The 24876-nt window shown below is 42.7% G+C and overlaps 1 protein-coding gene across 1 annotated transcript in view; it reads left to right on the top strand.

The window, feature by feature from the left end:
• Nucleotides 1-24876, top strand: part of LOC135508050 (sprouty-related, EVH1 domain-containing protein 1-like) — a 74392-nt gene that overhangs the window by 35312 nt on the left and 14204 nt on the right. The window contains exon 2 of the mRNA XM_064927961.1: nucleotides 13614-13827. Coding sequence (XP_064784033.1) covers nucleotides 13614-13827 — 214 coding nt within the window. The remainder of the gene's footprint in view (nucleotides 1-13613; nucleotides 13828-24876) is intronic.

The following is a 24876-nucleotide window of genomic DNA, read 5'->3' as shown; positions in this document are numbered from 1 at the left end:
GAGAAAAATGCAAGGAAATCGAGCATTGGCAGCTGTACAGATAACTCATCCGAAGGGCTTGGCCTTCTCAACCACGGCAGAAAGCGAACAATATACACTGCTCAAAAAAATAAAGAGAACACTAAAATAACACATCCTAGATCTGAATGAATGAAATATTCTTATTAAATATTTTTTTCTTTACATAGCTGAATTTGCTGACAACAAAATCACACAAATTATCAATGGAAATCTAATTTATCAACCCATGGAGGTCTGGATTTGGAGTCACACTCAAAATTAAAGTGGAAAACCACACTACAGGCTGATCCAACTTTGATGTAATGTCCTTAAAAAAGTAAAAATGAGGCTCAGTAGTGTGTGTGGCCTGTATGACCTCCCTACAACGCCTGGGCATGCTCCTGATGAGGTGGTGGATGGTCTCCTGAGGGATCTCCTCCCAGACCTGGACTAAAGCATCCACCAACTCCTGGACAGTCTGTGGTGCAACGTGGTGTTGGTAGATGGAGCGAGACAAGATGTCCCAGATGTGCTCAATTGGATTCAGGTCTGGGGAACGGGCGGGCCAGTCCATAGCATCAATGCCTTCCTCTTTCAGGAACTACTGACACACTCCAGTCACATGAGGTCTAGCATTGTCTTGCATTAGGAGGAACCCAGGGCCAATCGCATCAGCATATGGTCTCACAAGGGGTCTGAAGATCTCATCTCGGTACCTAATGGCAGTCAGGCTACCTCTTGGCGAGCACACGGAGGGCTGTGCGGCCCCCCCAAAGAAATGCCACCCCACACCATGACTGACCCACCGCCAAACTGGTCATGCTGGAGGATGTTGCAGGCAGCAGATCGTTCTCCACGGCGTCTCCAGACTATCACGTCTGTCACATGTGCTCAGTGTGAACCTGCTGCTTTCATCTGTGAAGAGCACAGGGCGCCAGTGGCGAATTTGCCAATCTTGGTGTTCTCTGGCAAATGCCAAACGTCCTGCACGGTGTTGGGCTGTAAGCACAACCCCCACCTGTGGACGTAGGGCCCTCATACCACCCTCATGAAGTCTGTTTCTGACCGTTTGAGCAGACACATGCACATTTGTAGCCTGCTGGAGGTCATTTTGCAGGGCTCTGGCAGTGCTCCTCCTTGCACAATGGCGGAGGTAGCGGTCCTGCTGCTGGGTTGTAGCCCTCCTACGGACTCCTCCACGTCTCCTGATGTACTGGCCTGTCTCCTGGTAGCGCCTCCATGCTCTGAACACTACGCTGACAGACACAGCAAACCTTCTTACCACATCTCGCATTGATGTGCCATCCTGGATGAGCTGCACTACCTGAGCCACTTGTGTGGGTTGTAGACTCCTTCTCATGCTACCACTAGAGTGAAAGCACCGCCAGCATTCAAAAGTGACCAAAACATCAACCAGGAAGCATAGGAACTGAGAAGTGGTCTGTGGTCACCACCTGTAGAACCACTCCTTTGTTAGCGGTGTCTTGCTAATTGCCTATAATTTCCAACTGATGTCTATTCCATTTGCACAACAGCATGTGAACAGACAGAAGTGTGATTGACTTGGAGTTACATTGTGTTGTTTAAGTGTTCCCTTTGTTTTTTTGAGCAGTGTATGATGCCCTGTCACTTTGTTAACCTTTTCATGCATGAGTTCCAAATATCTCTAACGGTGTCCCCAGCACTCGCTGTTCCAAAATATGATTGTTACTCAACAGGAAAGTTAACCTGCGCTGCCCTCAAACCAAGATACGCTTCCTGCTAATGATCTATAGGCTACCTGCTAATGATCTATGGGCTATGTTTCAACTTGTCAATTTCAAATTATTCTCAAACAAGTTATTTTCTAACAACAGTTTGAACTGAGGTGTGTTCCGCCTCATTAATTCAAATAGAAGTAGCCCATTTCACTGTTGTGGACAATTTTATGTTTGAGGCTTTTCTGAGCCGGACAAACTTCTCTTCAATGAGAGCCCAAGTGTTTCCCCAGATCAAGTATGTAGGTATTTCAGTCTTGTACAAACTTTTTACGCAGGGCACATTTTCTGGCCTGCGCTCGCATTGCCTTCATTGTTGTTTTCCTTACAAATAATAACTCTGGACATATTTGCCAGCTAGGTGTGGCGCCATGTTTGTTGAAGTTATACAATGTATTCTGGGTGTCACGTAAATGTCTGTCAGACCAAAGATGTTTTACAAATTGAGGTTATGCTTTCTATCAGCCGAGAGTTAGCTTAATATGATCACCTGTGTTACATCAATCTTTCCTCAATTAGCGCTAGGTCTAATGTAGCCTACATTTTACGGTTTGGATGACTGTGTTGTGCTGTCGCCACTTCTGTGACTGAACATTGTTTCGAAAAATAAACTGGTCACATTCAGGACATAGTGTTGTAAAGACTGTTTGTGCAAAATGTTTACGTGTAAAAACAGGGTGACAATCTCAAACGCTGACTGTTGCGTCAATCGAAACTGAAAGTTCTGAATAAGCATTCTAATCACATCGGTTTGAGCGTACGCTGCAGGGACCATTGTAGAATAACCACACCAATTTGTTGGTACATGTCAAAGGGTTAATACAGGCACTTGCTCAGATGCAGTGCATTTGGAAATTATGCAAACCCTTTGACATTTTCCACATTTTCTTACATTAAAACTAGAGGTCGACCGATTAATCGGCATGGCCGATGTTATGAAAACTAATTAAAATCTGCATTTTTGGTCACCGATTACATTGCATTCCACAAGGAGACTATTACGCGAAGTGCAGTAAGGAGCTAAACTAGCTAGCTAAACTTATCTTATAAAAAAACAAATCTCAACATAATCACTAGTTAACTACACATGGCTGATGTTATTACTAGTTTGTCCTGTGTTGCCTATAATCAATGCGGTGCCTGTTAATTTATATCATTGAATCACAGCCTACTTCGTCAAACAGGTGATGATTTAACAAGCACATTTGCGAAAAAAGCACTGTCGTTGCACCAATGTACCTAACCATAAACGCCAATGCCTTTCTTAAAATCAATACACAAGTATATTGTTTTTAAACCTGCATATTTAGTTAAAAGAAATTCACGCGGGGCCACCCGGTTGGCGCAGTGGTTAAGGGCGCTGTACTGCAGCGCCAGCTGTGCCACCAGATACTCTGGGTTCGCGCCCAGGCTCTGTTGTAACCGCCCGCGACCGGGAGGTCCATGGGGCGACGCACAATTTGGCCTTGCGTCGTCCGGGTTAGGGAGCGGTTGTCTCATCGTGCACCAGCGACTCCTGTGGCGGGCCGGGCGCAGTGCGCTAACCAAGGTTGCCAGGTGCACGGTCTTTCCTCCGACACATTGGTGTGACTGGCTTCCGGGTTGGATGCGCGCTGTATTAAGAAGCAGTGCGGCTTGGTTGGGTTGTGTATCGGAGGACGCATGACCTTCAACCTTCGTCTCTCCCGAGCCGATACGGGAGTTGTAGCGATGAGACAAGATAGTAGCTGCTAAAGCAATTGGATACCACAAAATTGGGGAGAAAAACGGGGTAAAATTTTTTAAAAAGAAATTCATGTTAGCAGGCAATATTAACTAGGGAAATTGCGTCACTGCTCTTGTGTTCTGTGCAAGCAGAGTCGGGGTAAATGCAGCAGTTTGGGCCGCCTGGCTTGTTGCGAACTGTGTGAAGACCATTTTTTTCCTAACAAAGAGTAATTAATTTGCCAGAATTGTACATAATTATGACATAACATTGAAGGTTTTGCAATGTAACAGTAATATTTAGACTTAGGGATGCCACCCGTTCGATAAATTACGGAACGGTTCCGTATTTCACTGAAAGAATAAACATTTTGTTTTCGAAATGATAGTTCCCGGATTTGACCATATTAATGATCTAAGGCTCGTATTTCTCTTGAGTTTATTATAATTAAGTATATGATTTGATAGAGCAGTCGAACTGGGCAGTGGTAAGCAGCAGCAGGCTCGTAAGCATTCATTCAAACAGCACTTTCCTGCGTTTGCCAGCAGCTCTTCGCAATGCTCAGCGCTGTTTATGACTTCAAGCCTATCAACAACCAGATTAAGCTGGCCAGCCTATAGTCAAAGGTAAATGAAATACAAATGGTATAGACAGAAATAGTCCTATAATTCCTATAATAACTACAACCTAAAACTTCTTAACTGGGAATATTGAAGACTCGTGTTAAAAGGAACCACCAGCTTTCATATGTTCTCATGTTCTGAGCAAGGAACTTAAACGTTAGCTTTATTACATGGCACATAATGCACTTTTACTTCTCCAACACTGTGTTTTTGCATTATTTAAACCAAATTGAATATGTTTCATTATTTATTTGAGACTAAGTAGATTTTATGTATGTATTAAATCAAGTTAAAATAAAAGTTCATTCAGTATTGTTGTAATTCTCATTATTATAAAAATCGGCCATTAATCGGTATCGTTTTGTCTTTGGTCCTCCAGTAATCGGTATTGGCGTTGAAAAATCATAATCGGTCATCCTCTAATTACAACCTTTATTCTAAAATGGATCAAATACATGTTTCCCATCAATCTGCACACAATACCCCATAATGACAAAGCAAAAACAGGTTTTTAGAAAAATGTGGCACATTTTCAGGTCTCTCCAGAGGTGTTCGATCAGGTTCAAGTCTGGGCTCTGGCTGGGCCACTCAAGGACATTCAGAGAAGCCACTCCGGGATTGTCTTGGTAGGGTTGTTGTCCTGTCGAAAGGTGAACCGTTGCCCCAGTCCAAGATCCTGAGTGCTATGGAGCAGATTTTTTTAAATCAAGGATCTCTCTGTACGTTGCACTGTTAATCTTTCCCTCAAACCTGACTAGTTTCCCAGTCCCTGCCGCTGAAAAACCACCCCACAGCATGATGCTGCCACCAGCATAATTCACAGTAGGGATGGTGCCAGGTTTCCACCAGACGTGACGCTTGGCATTTAGGCCAAATGGTTAAGTCTTAGTTTCATCAGACCAGAGAGTCTTGTTTCTCATAGTCTGAGAGTCCTTTAGGTGCCTTTTGGCAAACTCCATACGGGCTGTCATGCCTTTTACTGAGGAGTGGCTTCCGTCTGGCCACACTACCATAAAGGCCTGTTTTGGTGGAGTGTTGCTGAGATGGTTGTCCCTCTGGAAGGTTCTCCCATCTCCACAGAGGAACTCTGGAGCTCTGTCAGTGACCATCGGGTTCGTGGTCACCTCCCTGACCAAGGCCCTTTTCTCCCTATTGCTGAGTTTGGTCTGGCGGCCAGCTCTAGGATGCTTCTTGGTGGTTCCAAACTTCTTCCATTTAATAATGATGGAGGCCAATGGTGTTCTTGGACCTTCAATGCTGCAGAAATGTTTTTATACCCTTTCCCAGATCTGTTCCTCGACACAATCCTGTCTCGGAGCTCTATTTTCTTTATTATAAGTATAATGAGTATAATGAAAAAATTACTGCAAAAACGGCGTTCCATAGTATGTATGTCGTGAAGCTAATAGCAGTGACACGATTACTGTGTAACTCCGGTAGGGAAACATCTGAAAAGTAGCGCACTTGGTAGTGTGTACTGGTACTCGACCAGTCGGCGAAAGCCAACATCACCCACAACAGAACGGTTGTCAAGGGCAATGAATTCCATTTATATTGGCTTTAATGGATTTCGCCTTTCACTTGTCTCGCTGAAACTTTCTTACTCTTTCAAATGACTGATCGACTTGTTGACTGCTCGATCCACACAGCAGACATTGTGGGCTAAGTTAGGAATGCTGTGTATGATTGGTTCATGTTGAATTGAACAGTATAAAACAAAAATATCAATTTCTGCATTGTGGAAAACTGATGTCAAAGCTGACGTGCATACCTATATAACATAGGTACATGACGTAATGACGCAACGTAAAATTTTACGTTGCGTCATTACGTCATGTACCTACGTTATATAGGTATGCACGTCAGCTTTGACATCAGTTTTCCACATTGCCGTTATAAACTAGACATCGGGCCGATGTTGGCATTTTTCTTTTAGCTAATATCAGCCGATTCCGATATGTTCACCGATATATCTTGCATCCCTAATTGATGCCCAACTGAGCATTCTACTCAATGCATTGTCAATGAGCGCTGAAGAGTTCATTAAAAGTGCGTTACATTTGTTTGGAAATACAATGCCAGTGTGTAAATGATCTCAAATGAGTGCAGGAAATGCAGAAATTGATATTTTTGTTTTATACTGTTCAATTCAACATGAACCAATCATAATGGAGATGGACCCATTGAAATCACTTTGTTTCCACCCTAGGGTCACGCACTACTCAAAGCAAATTTGTTCCAAAACATAAAATACTGTTATACCGTCACAAATGTGAAAAATACAGTGCTATATTGTGTCCATATCGTCTAGCCCTACTCAATATCCTCAAATGTTTTGGCATTCAGGTCCAAACAGTAACTTTCTGACTACTTCTACCAAGGGAAAATATGTACGGCAAGTTTTGTTCAAATCAAAAGGGCTGCGGTCAAAAAGTGATTGAAATTAAATGGAACGGCACTTTAGTAAGCTGTTGAAGGGCAGAGCGAGTGTACGTGTTGCACTTGATTGTGATACCTCCAGAAATATGGACGTTCTTCAGTTTATGAAACCGTCTGCATTATTCAGTGATATTGAGTCACCAGGTTTCCGGCATTACTCGAATGGTCCTTTGTGACCAGCAAAAAATGTGACTGACCAATTTAGTTTTTTACATTGGATAAAAGCAAAGACTCAGAGCTACAAAATGGTATATCATAGACTGCAGTTGAGGAACAATGGGAAAGTCATTCTGCTTTCATAGTTGATAAACTTGTAACCCCACTTTTGAGAAAATGGTACACCTACTGGAGAGCTCTTTGTCTACACCCTTTCAGCATCATTCACACCCTCTTAAGCCTTAGTCCCACCCATCTCTTTAAGGGTTCACATGTGAGGCCATGTGCTAAACAGAGTGAAAAGTGTAGTAAACAACCAAAGATTAAGACTAAAAATAGTAGCCTACAAAACGAAACTCCAGGTAGGAATAAACTATCTAGTACTTGGCCTATATCCTAATCTAACTTTGGTGCTGGTCATGTTGTTGTTCACATTAGTCTCTGGTATATAAAAAAACACATCAAAGTATTTGTCACATGCACAGGTTACAGAAAGTGTCAACTGTACAGTTGAATGGTTAATTGCATAGTAGCAATATCAAAAAGTGTCCAGATAAACATGTTTTATAGATATTAGATGACGCTGACCCAGACACACTTGTCTAAATTGATGGGTCATGTGAAGGAAATGATGTGTAACCCCCAGTTCAGGGAAATGGGTCACTACAGAAGGTTTAAATGGTACAGTGAAATGATTACTAGCAATATCAAGAATAGAAAGTGTCAATATAAAAATTGTAAAAACAGTGTCAATGGCAGTAGAGAAAGAACAAAATAATATACAGTATGTACAATATCAATAATGATATCAGTAAAACTTGTGAGACAAGTTAAGTTATATGCATACATGAAGAGGTCAAGTGGATGAGCAGCAGGATATTACAAATATTATCAGCAACGTATGACTTGTGTGTTAGGAGAGATTCGTGTTAATTTGCAAAGAGGCACTGAAGATAGTCCGGATGACTGGGAACTTGCCTCCAGTGATGAACCCGTCTGTCCTCACTACGCATGAACAAGGGAATCTATATTCGGAGAGCCTGTTTCTGTTCTGCCCTTGACTTTGGTGCAGGGTATGTGATGTCCATGGCCTCTTTGTCGCACAACTCCCGATCTTCTCAAAATATACGTTTGTCTAGTTGTGTCCAGTCCAGGTGGTGCTTGTCCAGGCAGATCATCTATGCTATACGCAGCAGCTGAAACCTGGTACTGACTGAGTCCGAACGCTCCTTGGCAACGACAGGAAATAGACAAAAAAATAGAAGACATTACAACCTTGCATAACATCAATTGACCTCCCAAGTTTATATAACAAGAATAACCTTATACGATGGAATGATAATTATATTCACCTGAAGTGCTGGTACTGCTTGATCTGTGGCAGCAGCCTGAAGGTGTTGTTGCCAGCCATAGCTTTCCACCAGCACAGTACCATCCTCCAGTCCAACCAGCTGTGGGATGTTGACCCCTGTCACAGTGCTGTCCTTCACTACACCAGCAGTCTCTTCACAGATTCCTGAAGGAAGACAGCCTGACTACACAAATAATTTGAGATCTAGAAAAGTATTGCCAATCGTGTTGGAGGTAAAATAATAAACAATATTTGTTTATGCTTTATGCAAGTGTTGTCATCGATCCCTTGTAGACACTACACCGCTGATTTTGTCCCATGAGATAGCAGCAGCTTTCCACCAAAGTGTTTGTTTCCTGGGTGGTGTCCTGGTAATGCAATAGTATTATCTTCTGCGTAGTTGTTGAAGTTCACACCTCTCTGCAAGTTCCCGTGCTTCAGGTGCAACCTGTGCTTGCTTGGGCCAGCTCTATTGATGGGAGGCATTAGACCATTCTCCTTGCATGAATGATTGAGGAGAGTCGGGCGTGTTCTATTGATGCCGAAAGACAAATTCCAGGTGCAAATATATTAGCATTGTTATACAATAAATGGCCGTAATCACCGCCACACACTCCTGGCTAATTTGATGGGTTATGTCATCTGGCGAAGTGGAGTCTTTTGTTTAGACATGTAGCTAGCTAGTGAGCAAGCTAAAAAATGAACCATAATCCCAACCCATAGAGTACTAGCAATACAAACCGATTGTCATAGCTAGCTAAAACTACCCAACTAGGTTCAATGTTAGTTAGCTAGCTAACATTAGGCTATAACTAGCAATGTGATTCCTGAGATACGAATAATATTGCTTCACAGATCACACATGTAACATTAGCTAGTGAGCCAGCCAGCTAATATTAGCTAGCAATCTAACAGTACGCTTTAAATTGGAGTCTTTTTGTTTAGACAGCTACCTAGCTATTTAGCTAAATAATGAACTATAATCCCAATCCATGAAGTACTAGCAATACAAACCAATTTTTATAGCTTTCTGGCAAAATTAGAAACTTTTATATCTGAAAATGTAGCTACACTCTTACCTGTATACATGGATGAACGCTTTACAGCAGACTGCAACCCTTTTCATTAAATATCACATACTTTGTCATTTCCGTTTTGTTTGTACAGCTTTCTTGTACAAGTCACTCTGGTTCACACTGACCGTGTGCAATGCCATCTGATCTTTCTCCCTCTTTGTCACGGATGCCATGGTTGCCTTTAGTTTGAAGATGTAATCCAGATAAACACTTTTGGAGTTCTCCATATCATCATTCAAGAAAGCTGCAGTAGAAAGGATTATCTACATGAACAGAGCAGATCATGTTATAAACAGGTGCTACAAGGCAGACCAATCTGAACTCATCTCTCGGCATGTCCAGTCCATTCATTAGCAGGAAGGTTTCTGTTTTACTAGAATCGTAACGTATTCGTATTTACAGATGGTATACATGTTTGTTATTAAGGCACATGAAAGTTCAGATGTTCCAGAAGGCATTTCTGCCCAAAAAAACGCATTTTGGTCAACAGCAAAAAAAAGTTCACGTTCAAATGGCTCTCCTGTGAAGTAGTAACCTGCGACGTCATATCACATTTTATTTGTCTCATGCGCCGAATACAACAGTGAACTTTACAGTGAAATGCTTACTTACAAGCCCTTATGCAGTTTTAAGAAAAATATTAACAAAAAAATAAATAAAAGTAACAAATAATTCAAGAGCAGCAGTGAAATAACAATAGCGAGACTATATACAGGGGATACCGGTACAGTCAATGTCTAGGGGCACCGGTTAGTCGAGGTACTATGTAGGTGAAGTTATTAAAGTGACTGTATAGATACTAACAGAGTAGCAACAGCATAAAGGGGAGGACTACTTGTTTCAATATTTGTATAACAGAATTGCCTGCACGTTTTGTTATATTTTGTCTTGGCTACTTTGAAGCAAGGTAAGACATGCATCATAATATGTAGTAAAACATTCAGGTTTAAATAAATTATGTATATGTTTTCAAAATGCATACTGCCTCCAGCTCATTGCAAAGTGGTGTGCGACACGCTGAAGCCTGCCTAGTTGTCTCTGCACTTGAATGGCGAATGGGAAGTTTCAATTACCAGTTTAAAAATTAAAAATAGTACCGCTTAATCGTGGCCATATTTTTTTAAATGTTTTTTTATTATTATTATTTTTTACACGTGCAATTGCCTTTTAGAATGGTTTTACTCAATGATTGGGCTTATTGAAGCACATTTTACTCCAGCAGTAACAACCATTGTTTTGAGCTGTATCAGCAGCTCTCGTGCTACATTGACATATTTCAGTCAATGAACAGGCTAAAGTGCCATATCGCATATTTTTTGTTCTTCTCCCAGACAATTGGCTGGGGGCAATTGTATTACCAGCTAATGGAAACACTGGTATACAAATATTACTGTATTGTAAAGAAGCAAATATTGATTCATATCTCACGTCACATACACTACCCCCGTAGGTAGTGTACGACTCTACCCCTAGATTTGAAACCCCTCCGAGCAGTGGAATGTAAAGAGAATTGTCTCATCAAGCCAAATGCTCGCACAGGACAAATCTTAGCTCTCATCTCTCCTGTTCGTTTCAAGCCCTACTGTTTGTATGAATCCATCTTCCTAGGAAGGAAGTTTACTTTTGATTAGCATGACCAGGAGTGTGTTACGACATTATGTGCACAAGGGATGTAATGCAGTAGGCCTTCTCCCACCTCTCATCCCTCCTTCCACCGGGACCAGAATTGACTGTGTGGCTTTAAGGCTGCTAAAACCAACTTTCCTATTTTGTTAGTTAATTTATTTTGGAGTTATTAACGTTGGTCATTGATCCTGGGAGGAACTTTGGTCAACTATCACCAGGGCTGGCTAGCATTTGTATGCAGGTCTACCTAAGTTTGGATGCAAGGAAAAAATATGTTTAAGCTCGATTACTAAAATGGATTAATTGATAACTAATAACCTTGGCATAAAGGTTTGCCAAGAGTTGTGGCTGCAGAGCAAAGGGCACCTGTTTTGAGTTGTTGCTGCAGTGGAGAGACTTTACACTGGTATGAGTGGAGAAAACGGAACTCGGACAGGAACAGTCTTTTGACGGAGACCATTAGCCTATTTGACACTACTTGAATAGGCAGTCTCTTTGTAAACGTTTTGTACATGTTCAGACATCGTGTCATTTGGCATTTCCTCTCTCATTCTGGGCTCACTGACTACTACAATTGATCACAATTAACAGAAGGGGGAAATACATGTTTGCAACCAAACCCAGTGGCGCTGGCTATGGAGGATCAAACCTGCCATAATTATAAATAAATAAATGCACACATAAATAGATAAATACATGGATGAGTAAATGCACACCAATAGATCAATAATTATTTAAAGAATGTAATCTCACTAATTCATTTTATTAATTGATATTATTTATTTCCTTATTTCTTCTTCCAATATGATAATAAGGGGGTGTCAAGAAAACAGACTACATGACCAAAAGTGTGTGGGCACTTGCTCGTCGGCCAGCTCATTTCAAAATCAAGGGCATTAACGTGGAGTTGGTCCCCCCTTAGTTGCTAACAGCCTTCACTCTTCTGGGAAGGCTTTCCACTAGATGTTGGAACATTGCTGCAGGGATTTGCTTTCATTCAGCCAGAATCTGAAGTCCTCGGGCAACTTCCTTCAAATTGTTAAGAACTAACGCGTTCACTTTTGTCTGTTGTAGCAGCTAGCTGACTCAATTTTTTTATTTTATGCATGCCTCCACACTGAAAAGCAGTTCATCTGGAGAGGCAATGTTTTCAGCGTTGTTAGCCAGCACCGCCAAGTCTCTGGCTACCGCTCGTCTGATTGCAGCCATACTACATGCCAGAAGAACTGGGCTACTGTAGCTATCTACTGGTTGGTCTCTCAAGTATGTGTAGTTTTAATTTGTGGACCATCAGAGCCAGGCAAAAGCAATCTAGCAACACGCTGTGACAACCAATGGTGTGTTAGATACCACCCACGACATTTGACACCCTGTCATTATCATACAGAAATGAAAAGTGTAAATAATTGGATAATAGGTCAATAATTAAATACATACAGGTATGTAGAGAAATGCATTTAATTTGGGTCAGTTTTCGTATTTTGTTGCTCTGTGTCAAATTTTTCATTATTTGTTTATTTTTAATTATGGCAGGTTTGGTCCTCCATACTGGCATCATCATTCGGTGAGGGTGCGCCGTGCCACAGAGAAAGACGTCTCGCGGTCAAACTCCCTCCTTTCTCTCTTCCTCCCAGCCTTTAATAGGTTACTAGTAGGATCTGTAAAGTGCTACCCTCAGCACACTTTGACCTTTGTCATTTCCGGTGGCCCAGTGGAATGTTCTTATCTAATCAGAGAGCCATCAGACTGCAGCCATAGAGCACAGGGAGAGGGCTGGATACATTTACTACACCACAGTAACTACCTGCCTGGCCTGCTGTAGGGGAAAGGTGAGGCCACAGCATGAGCGTGGTACTGTAGCCTGCCCACGTGGTCACTCACCCACTGTTTGACCTGAGAGGCGGGACACATCATATGCACTGACTGACACCCCCCCCAACACACGCACACCACACACACAAGACCGACTTTCTGCCTCTGTCATATGTAGGGGCCTTTTTAATGTGGTGCTAGTTAGTTATAACCATAGTGCGTTTTAGTTTATGGTAACCTGGGATCGAGTTTTCAGTTGGTATCTTTATAGACTAACAGATTTGCATTTTATGCTTCTCTCCAATACCTATTGATTGTGGTTGGGTTTCCTTGGCTATTACCATTCGTTCAACTCTAACCAGTAGGATAAGTCCTGTCAAAATCATCTGTCAGTGAAGCCCATGGGATATGGAGGTTGTAAATGGTTATTCAAGCGTTTAATATCCTGTTGTTTTTGGGGTGTGTTGGGTTCCCAGGCCCTCCTGCCATTGTCTTTTATCAATCAAATGTATTTGTAAAGCCCTGTCGCAAAGTGCTAAACAGAAACCCAACCTAAAACCCCAAACAGCAAGCAATGCAGATGTAGAAGCACAGTGGCTAGGAAAAACTCCCTAGAAAGGCATGAACCCAGGATGAAACATAGAGGTGGAACCAGGTTCTGAGGGGTGGCCAGTCCTCTTCTGGCTGTGCCAGGTCGAGATTATAACAATAGATGGCCAAGATGTTCAAACGTTTGTTTTTATGACCCGTCTGCTCAAATGATTTTGTCTTTCTCTGACACCTCAAACTCTGTCTTCCTGTCTCTGGTTCTCTCTCTTTCTCTCCCTCTCTCACTTACTGACAGTTGCGAGAGTGTCACATCACGGTCGGTTATAAACTGTGTGTGTTCAAGCAGTGGTCATGGAATGTGTTGCAGTCATTATGTCTAACCATGTTCTGTCTGTGTGCAATGGCACCCCTATATTCATGAGGCAACATGGTTGTGTTCAACTTCTCTCTATATGTGGAGGTTGATGCCATGGTCTTGTTGCGGTCCCACCCTAACTATGTCTCTCTCTCTGTCTGCAGTGACAGTTATGCGCGTGTGAGAGCAGTGGTCATGACTCGGGATGACTCCAGTGGTGGGTGGCTGCCTCTGGGAGGCGGGGGCCTCAGCTGCGTTACCGTCTACAAAGTCAGCCAGACAGCGGAGAGCAACAGCAGCACCACAGACCCAAACACCACCACCACCAACCCCACAGCAGACTTCCTCATCAAGGGGGAGAGGCTGAAAGACAAATCGGTAAAGGTCCAACTGGCTTTCTAAACACACCAAGCACAATTCTCCCCATTTAAGATGTATGACATGTAGCCTACGATTCTTATAAAACTATACCAACCTTCCACTCAAGGGGTTACACACTCTTTATACACACCTCACACTCCTCACCTTGCAACCCTTGCTCATTCTGAGGACCACACCCACGCCTAACACTCGCCGCTCACAATGGAGTGCAAGTATGTTCGCTATGTACTATGCACGACTCAGCCTGTGACGCAACAACCACTGAGGGGGTCGTGGGATGAGATCAACACGCGCGCACACACACAGGAAGTGATTGTTTGTCTTTCTTCCACTGCAAGGCAGGTATCTGTAAATAGGAGCAGGGCTGACTGAGGGTGTGATACATGCTGACATCATCAGAGAGAAGAGAAGGACAGACTGCTCAGGAGAAGAGAATGGGGGATGTAGGAAATTAAACGTTAAACTATATCAGAGGGAAAAGGAAGGAAGGAAGGAAGGAAGGGAATGAAGGAAAGAAATTAATGAATGGATAGTCATGCTCTGAGCACTGCTTCAATTCATGAATACATACATACGTACGTACGTACGTATGTATGTCCCGCACACATACGTACGTACGTACATACATACGTATGTCCCGCACGCACGCACACATACATATATGCATACATACATACATACATATGCTCTTGCCCCAAAACTCTGATGCCATTTTTTTTTCCCTTGACAAGAATTAAGAGATGACTGTATTAATTCATTTTTGCGGATACGTGGCTCCTCCCTGCCATGTCACTTCAAGTGTAACTGTCTATTCTGAGCCTGGGCCACTGTGCAACATGGAGCGTGAATATGGTGATGTCACCAATCCCAGTGGCTTGTTAAAGCGGGAGGTCCAACCCGCCGTTTCACTAGAGACAATCCTTCCACCTCAGACTGACACTCATAGTTCCCACCCCGTGTGTGTTTACGCGGTGGGACAGGGCGTGCTCTCGGAGTGTTGTACAGTCAGACCTACAGCACGTCTTCAGTTCAGATGTTTGGGTGGCTCATGTAGTAAAACATGGCTTCCCCGGCTACCACAACAAACACCCCACCATATGTAGGCTGTTTGGGGCATGCCACCCAGTGCCAGGGTGTCAGCTGGCATTACCCACTGTGCCACCAGCAGATTGAGGACACCCAGAGAGAGGGGCACAGAGAAATGCATCGAGGGAAGGAAGTGGGTGAAACATGGGAAGAGTTGGAGCCAGAGAACAAGAGAAAGAAGGGAGCAGTGAAAGAGATGGTGAGGAAGGAAAACGAGAGAAGGATGAGAGCGAAATGGCCAGTCAAATTGTAAGAGTTAGTGGAACAAAACATTTGACAGAAAGAGAGAGGGAGTGGGAAAGAGGGAGAATAGGTGGTGACTGCGATGTTGGGGGGGGGGGGGGGGGGTCTGGCTATCAGTGCAGTGATGCGGCACAGAGTGTACTGATGAGTCAGCTGGCTCCTGATATAGCCACCAATGGGCCTTCTCTCTCTCTGTTCTCTCTCTGTGGTCTCTCTCTCTTTGTGTGTGTGTTAAAGAACACAGCTTTAATTGGCTGCTGAATTATCAGGTCTCAGATTATAACAGCGCTCTCTTTTTAACTACCCACATGTACATACTACCTCAATCAGCCTGACTAACCGGTGTCTGTATATAGCCTTGCTACTCTTATTTTCAAATGTCTTCTTTCTGTTTTATTTCTTTACTTACCTACACACACACACTTTTTTTCCTCCGCACTATTGGTTAGAGCCTGTAAGTAAGTATTGAACTGTAAGGTCTACTACACCTGTTGTAGTCGGCGGACGTGACAAATGAACTTTGATTTGATGTGCGACAAGAAGCGGTCACCTTCCCTCACTGTAATTGGGCAACTTTGGCGGCATACTGTAAATAAGAGGACCATGTGTTTTGAAAGATGGTTTTGATGTCATACGAGCAAAGCCAAACACCTGTGAGTCCAAATGGGCTCTTCACATTTCCAAATCATAAAATCCATGTCATATATATATATTTATATCGTGTCAACGTTTATGATCACTATGTCTGTACAGTTACAAGATGACGTGTTGTCAAACCCTGGGTGGTTCTGAACAGAGTTGAGCCTATGTTTGTTTTTATTGTGAAGAATATTTGGCGCGGCACACGCACCTGAATACACTCATGACCCCTTTCTATATACGCACCAACATTACGGTCTGTTTCTCTGAACTGCCTTGTGCAAGCCTAGCACTGTCAGATCCTACTTTAGAACTTAGCTAGTCATGTTGGCAATAGAAAAAGCTTTGTAATCATGCCCACCTGACCCAGATTGAGATTTTTACTTGACCATTTTTGGATTGCGTAAACTACAAAAGTAATTTGGTGATGCAGGGGTGTGTTTTTAAATGAAACATTTACAAGTGTGCTTGCTCTGCTTCCTCAGCGGCACAGCTAGGAGAGCTCAGAACAGTACCTTATAGTTGAAGACTTCTTGTGAGTCATAAGTGCAGTGAAATTGCTTAGGAACTGTGCACATTTTGGAGAGGTGTGTGCCACTTGGAGACTCCAGTTAGCCCTCTTACTCAAACCTTTGTAAATGTTATATTGCACCTACCCCACATTTTCCATGAATAGTCTTATCATGTTATCCAGAGTATTTTCAGATGTTGTTATCAACAAATGTTGCAAGAAGTACAATAAATAATCAAATCAACAGAGTAATGTTTTGATTCAAGTGAAATGTTGCGTACTCATCTTTTGGTGTAATAATGTTCCCATTATCTCCAGATTGTTCCCTTTCAATTGCTACAATGGTTATGCATATGCTTTTCATATTTCTTCTGTAAGAAATGTTTCAATTCCCACGAATGTAAAGGGTTTTAAGCTTTTTGACTCTTAATACAACAATTCTTTCTCCACTGCTAGATTTAACCTAACTTCCTATTTCTGTTTCTACTATTTGTGTAGCCTGCCTAATAGGCTACTTTTGTTTTGGAGTGTTTTAAGAAAGATTAAAAAGATGAGTGGTCTGTAATTTTCATCATAGGTACACTTCAACTATGACATACAAAATGAAAAGAAAATCCAGAAAATCACATTGTAGGATTTTTTTAATGAATTATTTGCAAATTATGGTGGAAAATAAGTATTTGGTCACCTACAAACAAGCAAGATTTCTGGCTCTCACAGACCTGTAACTTCTTTAAGGGGCTCCTCTGTGCTCCACTCGTTACCTGTATTAATGGCACCTGTTTTAACTTGTTATCAGTATAAAAGACACCTGTCCACAACCTCAAACAGTCACACTCCAAACTCCACTATGGCCAAGACCAAAGAGCTGTCAAAGGACACCAGAAACAAAATTGTAGACCTGCACCAGGCTGGGAAGACTGAATCTGCAATAGGTAAGCAGCTTGGTTTGAAGAAATCAACTATGGGAGCAATTATTAGGAAATGGAAGACATACAAGACGGTGAGCAAAAATCCCAGAACCACACGTGGGGACCTAGTGAATGACCTGCAGAGAGCTGGGACCAAAGTAACAACGCCTACCAGCAGTAACACACTACGCCGCCAGGGACTCAAATCCTGCAGTGCCAGACGCGTCCCCCTGCTTTAGCCAGTACATGTCCAGGCCCGTCTGAAGTTTTCTAGAGAGCATTTGGATGATCCATAAGAAGATTGGGAGAATATCATATGGTCAGATGAAACCAAAATAGAACTTTTTGGTAAAAACTCAACTCATCGTGTTTGGAGGACAAAGAATGCTGAGTTGCATCCAAAGAACACCATACCTACTGTGAATCATGGGGGTGGAAACATCATGCTTTGGGGCTGTTTTTCTGCAAAGGAACCAGGACGACTGATCCGTGTGAAGGAAAGAATGAATGGGGCCATGTATCGTGAGATTTTGAGTTTAAACCTCCCATCAGCAAGGACATTGAAGATGAAACGAGGCTGGGTCTTTCAGCATGACAATGATCCCAAACACACCGCCCGGGCAACGAAGGAGTGGCTTCGTAAGAAGCATTTTAAGGTCCTGGAGTGGCCTAGCCAGTCTCCAGATCTCAACCCCATATAAAATCTTTGGAAGGAGTTGAAAGTCCGTGTTGCCCAGCAACAGCCCCAAAACATCACTGCTCTAGAGGAGATCTGTATGGATGAATACCAGCAACAGTGTGTGAAAAACTTGTGAAGACTTACAGAAAACGTTTGACCTCTGTCATTGCCAACAAAGGGTATATAACAAAGTATTGAGAAACTTTTGTTTTTGACCAAATACTTACTTTCCACCAGAATTTGCAAATCAATTCATAAAAAATCCTACAATGTGATTTGTCTGGATTTTTTTTTCTCATTTCGTCTGTCATAGTTGAAGTGTACCTATGATGAAAATTACAGGCCTCATCTTTTTAAGTGGGAGAACTTGCACAATTTGGTGGCTGACAAAATAATTTTTGCCCCACTACACTACCGTCCAAAAGTTTGGAGTCACTTAGAAATGTCCTTGTTTTTGAAAGAAAAGCACATTTTCTTGGTCCATTTTAAAATGGCATAAAATTGATCAGAAATACAGTGTAGACATTGTTAATGTTGTAAATGACTATTGTAGCTGGAAACAGCAGATTTTTTAAATAAAAAAAATAAAAAATTGTGGAATATCTACGAAGGTGTACAGAGGCCCATTATCAGCAACCATCACTCACTTTAACTGATAAATTAGTACAAATAATAGATCATACGATCTAAGAGGACTCAGCCCCAGGTACTCTGTGCATCGGAAGTTGTTTTTGGAATTCGTTTTTAGCTAGCATTGCTGCTTGGTAGATTACCAAAGGGATATCTGAATGGATGGATGTGGTATCTATCCATCTCTGTGTGGTGTGTGTCTGCTGTTTGGTGTCTGCTCTCACACAGAGAAACAGTCCTGTCCTTTTGATAACATCCCAGAGTGGAATCAGTCCCCCTCCTCCTGTCACAAAAGCCAGAGTGCAACTCTAAACTCCCCAAATCTGTTTAGACGATCTTAATTCCATGAATCCTCTCGCTCCTTACTTATCTCTCACTGTCTTTCCTAATCTGCTCTCTCTCTCTCGCTTCCTGTCTCCTATTATTTTTTTCTCTCTCACGTCACCTCTCTTCCTCTCACTCTACCTCCCCTGTGTAGAATGCGTTGTCGTCATTCCTCCTAGTGGAGATACTTCCTCCTCCCGGGCCCACCGCTCACCTTACCGGCTCCGCTCAGTCTCACCTCCCACAATCAGCCCCAGAGGCAGACACCTCTTGCCCCCTCTTCTCTCTCTCTCCCTCTATCCCTCAGCTGGCTCTGTGAACACAAGGGCTTAACCCTTACCCCTGTCTTTCTTACTCCTCTCTTTCTCTGGGAGCGACACACACACACCTTGTCTGTTACACATCTGCTCGGCCTGTTGGGAATGTGTTCATGCACTAATGTCATACTCCCTCACTCACAAACTCACCAAATATGTTTCCTTGCCTACTCATGTGACCACAGTCGCACATCCACACGCCCTCACATACAGCTGCCACGTATGCACTCTTATCAAACATCAACAAAGGTGCACAGGTTGACAGTGATTTAGATAGCGACTGTCATGGTGCAATTAGGGCTCGACTTTCTTTGAATGTTGACTTGTTTTAGGGGTTTCTTTAGTATTGTTCTTGCGTTGGTAAGAATATTTCACTTATTTGTTTTATTGATTCATCTCATTTACTAAATACCATCAACACAGATGACCATGTTATAGACTGCCCCCAAATAAGGGATTCAAACAGAATGCACAAGTTACCAAGTGTCGTCCCTCGATTCCCTCCCTGATCCAACCCCAGGTGCACACGCCCCGTCTCACTCACTTGGCCCTCTTCGTTGTGCACGCTCACACACAACCTCAGACCAATGGCCACCTCTCAATGCATTTAATCTGCCTTGGGTAGTGGTCACAAACCTTTTCTGTGTCAAGGTCACTTTCCCAGCAAGCCGAGATCTACCACTCAGATTATTTATTTGAACAATAGTTTAACAAAAAATGTAACATTAACCTAATATAACCAGTTCTGTAGGAATAAGGTTTGTGCAGCAGGCCTAATATATTATCACAGCATATTGGCTATATGCCTGGCCTGCCAATATTGATATTCTCAAACCATATTAGATATAACTCGAGCTTTGACAACAAAATAGATCAGTTGGTGTAGCACTTGCGAGGCACTGTGGAGCATAAATGTAAATAATTAGCGTTCTTATTTTACTGTACTGATGGTACCTGCATCTGATGCCACACGGTGCTTTCAAGACAACTGGGAACTTGGGGGGGACTGGGTCAAATCATGACGTCAGTGATCTTCAGGTCAAAGTTGGAGCTCTATATGTGGACTGAGTTTCCTACGTGGAATTCCAAGTTGGATGATTGTTCAAAACTATTTTTTTTTGCAGTCTGATCTCGTTTTCTTACGAGTTCCCAGTTGTCTTGAATGCAGCGTAGTCTGAAGTCGGAGATTTCAGAGTTTCCAGTTGTTTTGAACACTGCATTTGTCTCAATGCAGGGAGCAACAGAAGTTCCGTCTGTCACGACGGGCCCTGCCCTCTACTTCCTTTCCTCCAGGGAGACTGATCAGAGAGAGGAGACATCGTCTTTCACCTGATGGCGAATCTCGAGTCGCACCGCATCTGCCTCATGCACAAATTCATGTTGTTCCTATGACCAGATAAAGTGAAATATTCCTCGATATTAAAATAGACACAACAAGCTGCTAATAATAATAACGCAGAGCTATCTACACTTGGCTACTCGTTTTATGTTTTGTAATAGTGTTAAATTAAAACTTAAAGTAACTTGTAAAAACAGCAGCTCTTCTGTATTCTTTGTCAGTCTCTCTGTGATCATGGTTTTAAAATGAATTCAATCTTACATAGGCTAGTATCAAACTTTGCTTGGCCAGGTTGTGGAAGCTCTGTATGCATGGAGATTTGAGCTATCCGATTTGGCCAGTGAAACGTCTGCCTTCTTGAAGGCCAACATAGTCACAGCTCCAAATACAAGCAGTAGTCTTCCCACGGTCTAGCCAGTCAGAGATACAGTTGCCCTTTTGTACAACAAGCCATTTGCCTCATGGGCCTGCCATCATTCACTTTGAACTGGACTGTGTGTTTACAGGCAGTTGCAACAGTGCGACTTTAGATCACTTGAAACCATTTGCCAAAAGCCACAAAATACTTCTGAATGTATTTCTGCAAATATGTAAACACCACCAGAGTCCTCTTACATTTGGGAACTTCACAGTCCTATTGATCAAGCAAGCATGAAACGGTAGGCTCTCTCTCCCTCAGTTATGCAAATAAACAACAAGATCAACAACTAATGCTAAGCAAGCTAAAATCTAACGAAGGAACATTATATTAAACCCTCAAACCTTTTCAGCTAGTTGGCTGTCACAATTGCATTGATAAACGATGGGGAATTGTAGCCGCCTCATTCTTCTACAGCTTGCCTGCCAATGCATGCTTGTCCCAACCAAGCGAACTGGCTAAAGTTGGCTAGCTTGCTAGCTAGCTACTTCCAGACACAAATGAGAGCACACCTCACTGACAATTTTACTCTCCGTAACAGAGCTGGTTAGGATGTTTACATGTTATCTAGAGCATTCTTGACTAACTATAGACACATTTTTTTATATGTTTACTGACACTGGTCATATTCAGCAAGTGTTGCGCGTTTGTAAATTCATCAATTGTTTTCCGCTCTGACACACTCAGACGAGAGTGCTCTGAAATTGGGGTAAAGAGCCAGAGTGAATTAGCCAAAGCAAGAGATGCTAAATGAATAACAGTTGTTCAAGTTCTTGCTAGCTAACCAAATGACACCTGCATCTCTAGTTGCATATAGGCACTGAAAACTCCTCCAACTACTCCTCCAATGGCATGACATCCTCCAAGCAGCTAGCTAACTAACGTTAAGCTCCGTGTTTTTAACTTGCTACATAAATGGATACGCTAGTCTATTAGCCACGTTATGACTGACTTGTGATCATTGCCCTTGCTAGTTTGATTGTATTGACATTCCCAGACTTAGTTATATTCTTCCGTTATTGTCCAGAATATTGAGTCACTAAAAACAGTGCATCACATCCCGAATGCAGACAGCAAACAAGGCCAGCTGTGATTTACAACCTGATAGCAATATTTATGGGACAATCATGAATTGAACCTAGATCCATCTATTCTGCCAACAATGCCTTAATGTTCGTCATGGAACTTTGAGTCAAATAGATCCCATTTTTAAAACCTTATACAGTTGGTGTTGTAGCGTAAACTGGGAATTGAATGTTTTTTTTACTGATATTATGATTGTCTGTTTGTTTCATATCTGCAAAGTAGTTTAAACTCTGTCAGTTCCACTTTAAACTTTAGGTCACTGGTTACTTGGTGTGCAAAACGTGAAATGTTTTTTGCATTGGGAAGTTATAGTTGTACATTTCAATTGGGAAATGCTTAATGTTTGTTTTTGTATTCTTATGATTGGGAACTACTGGCTTATTATGTCTGAGTTTATGGACTGCTTATCCTTTAACATCATGCTGTGTGTTACTGCGGTCTTTCCATCGGCCCTATGCAGTGGTGCCTGGAGAAGTGGGAATACTCACATTTTTCCAAAAGGTTTCCCTAACCGCCCGCCCAGGAAAGGCACCCTGTGTGAAAAATCCTATGTTTCCTATGTTTTATAAAATTAGTTTTCCTATAGATGTTTCAGATTTTTACTCTCAAAAAAAGACAAATTTGAAGTCTACAACATACATCTGATTGGGTGGGCCTCTGTCCATGTCTATGCATCTGATGCAAACAGCACATGATGACACTTTGCACATCACAAATAGCCTACTATCCAACACTTTGGACTAAACTTTTTCAGTATCTGGTTTACATACCCATTATTGCCTTAGTTAGCATTTACTGGTAGATAAGTTGAAACGTCTTTCTTATCCTACCGGCTACCGATGCTATTCTTCTGTGAACCGCTCCATGCCAAAACCAGTTGAAACTGCACACTTTTGCTGCTAGCAGATGATATTCTGCTGAATCTAGCCCGTTTGTGCGGTGCTCGTGAATATATTTCGCATGCTTTGGGATTGTGTAGGCTACTTTTGTGTAAGATTTCTCTATTGTACTACATCATTAATAAGTTGTATTCCTCCACTACACTACTTTGATACGCATCAGTAGGAATTAAGAAGTTAAAATACACAATACCCACTGAAGGAAAGTGAGTGTAGGGCCTATACGTGTGTATATAGCCTCCACTACATCACTGGCCCTTTGTGTTTTACAAAAAGTGCATTCTACATGAGTGTGCTGGTATTAGGGTTAATGTCCTTTCAGAATCACCAACCTGTCACACACTGAAGGTTATAGGTTCACCACTGTACTAACCTGTCACACACTGAAGGTCATAGGTACGCCACTGTACTAACCTGTCACACAGAAGGTCATAGGTACGCCACTGTACTAACCTGTCTCACACAGAAGGTCATAGGTACGCCACTGTACTAACCTGTCACACAGAAGGTCATAGGTACGCCACTGTACTAACCTGTCACGTGAAGGTCATAGGTACGCCACTGTACTAACCTGTCACACTGAAGGTCATAGGTACGCCACTGTACTAACCTGTCACACACAGAAGGTCATAGGTACGCCACTGTACTAACCTGTCACACTGAAGGTCATAGGTACGCCACTGTACTAACCTGTCACACTGAAGGTCATAGGTACGCCACTGTACTAACCTGTCACACTGAAGGTCATAGGTACGCCACTGTACTAACCTGTCACACTGAAGGTCATAGGTACGCCACTGTACTAACCTGTCACACAGAAGGTCATAGGTACGCCACTGAACTAACCTGTCACACGCTGAAGGCCAATAGGTTCGCCACTGTACTAACCTGTCACACACTGAAGACTTATAGGTTCACCACTGTGCTAACCTGTCACACACTGAAGGCCTATAGTTTCACCACTGTGCTAACCTGTCACACACTGAAGACATATAGTTTCACCACTGTGCTAACCTGTCACACACTGAAGGCCTATAGGTTCACCACTGTACTAACCTGTCACACACTGAAGGCCTATAGGTTCACCACTGTGCCTAACCTGTCACACACTGAAGGTCTATAGGTTCACCACTGTGCTAACCTGTCACACACTGAAGGCCTATAGGTTCACCACTGTACTAACCTGTCACACACTGAAGGCCTATAGGTTCACCACTGTGCCTAACCTGTCACACACTGAAGGCCTATAGGTTCACCACTGTACTAACCTGTCACACACTGAAGGCCTATAGGTTCACCACTGTACTAACCTGTCACACACTGAAGGCCTATAGGTTCACCACTGTGCTAACCTGTCACACACTGAAGGCCTATAGGTTCACCACTGTGCTAACCTGTCACACACTGAAGGCCTATAGGTTCACCACTGTGCTAACCTGTCACACACTGAAGGCCTATAGTTTCACCACTGTGCTAACCTGTCACACACTGAAGACCTATAGTTTCACCACTGTGCTAACCTGTCACACACTGAAGGCCTATAGGTTCACCACTGTACTAACCTGTCACACACTGAAGGCCTATAGGTTCACCACTGTGCCTAACCTGTCACACACTGAAGGCCTATAGGTTCACCACTGTGCCTAACCTGTCACACACTGAAGGCCTATAGGTTCACCACTGTGCCTAACCTGTCACACACTGAAGGCCTATAGGTTCACCACTGTACTAACCTGTCACACACTGAAGGCCTATAGGTTCACCACTGTGCCTAACCTGTCACACACTGAAGGCCTATAGGTTCACCACTGTACTAACCTGTCACACACTGAAGGCCTATAGGTTCACCACTGTGCTAACCTGTCACACACTGAAGGCCTATAGGTTCACCACTGTACTAACCTGTCACACACTGAAGGCCTATAGGTTCACCACTGTACTAACCTGTCACACACTGAAGGCCT

This window comes from Oncorhynchus masou, chromosome 21, assembly GCF_036934945.1.
Source record: "Oncorhynchus masou masou isolate Uvic2021 chromosome 21, UVic_Omas_1.1, whole genome shotgun sequence".
NCBI lineage: Eukaryota > Metazoa > Chordata > Actinopteri > Salmoniformes > Salmonidae > Oncorhynchus > Oncorhynchus masou.
This window is presented reverse-complemented; position numbering and strand designations above follow the sequence as displayed.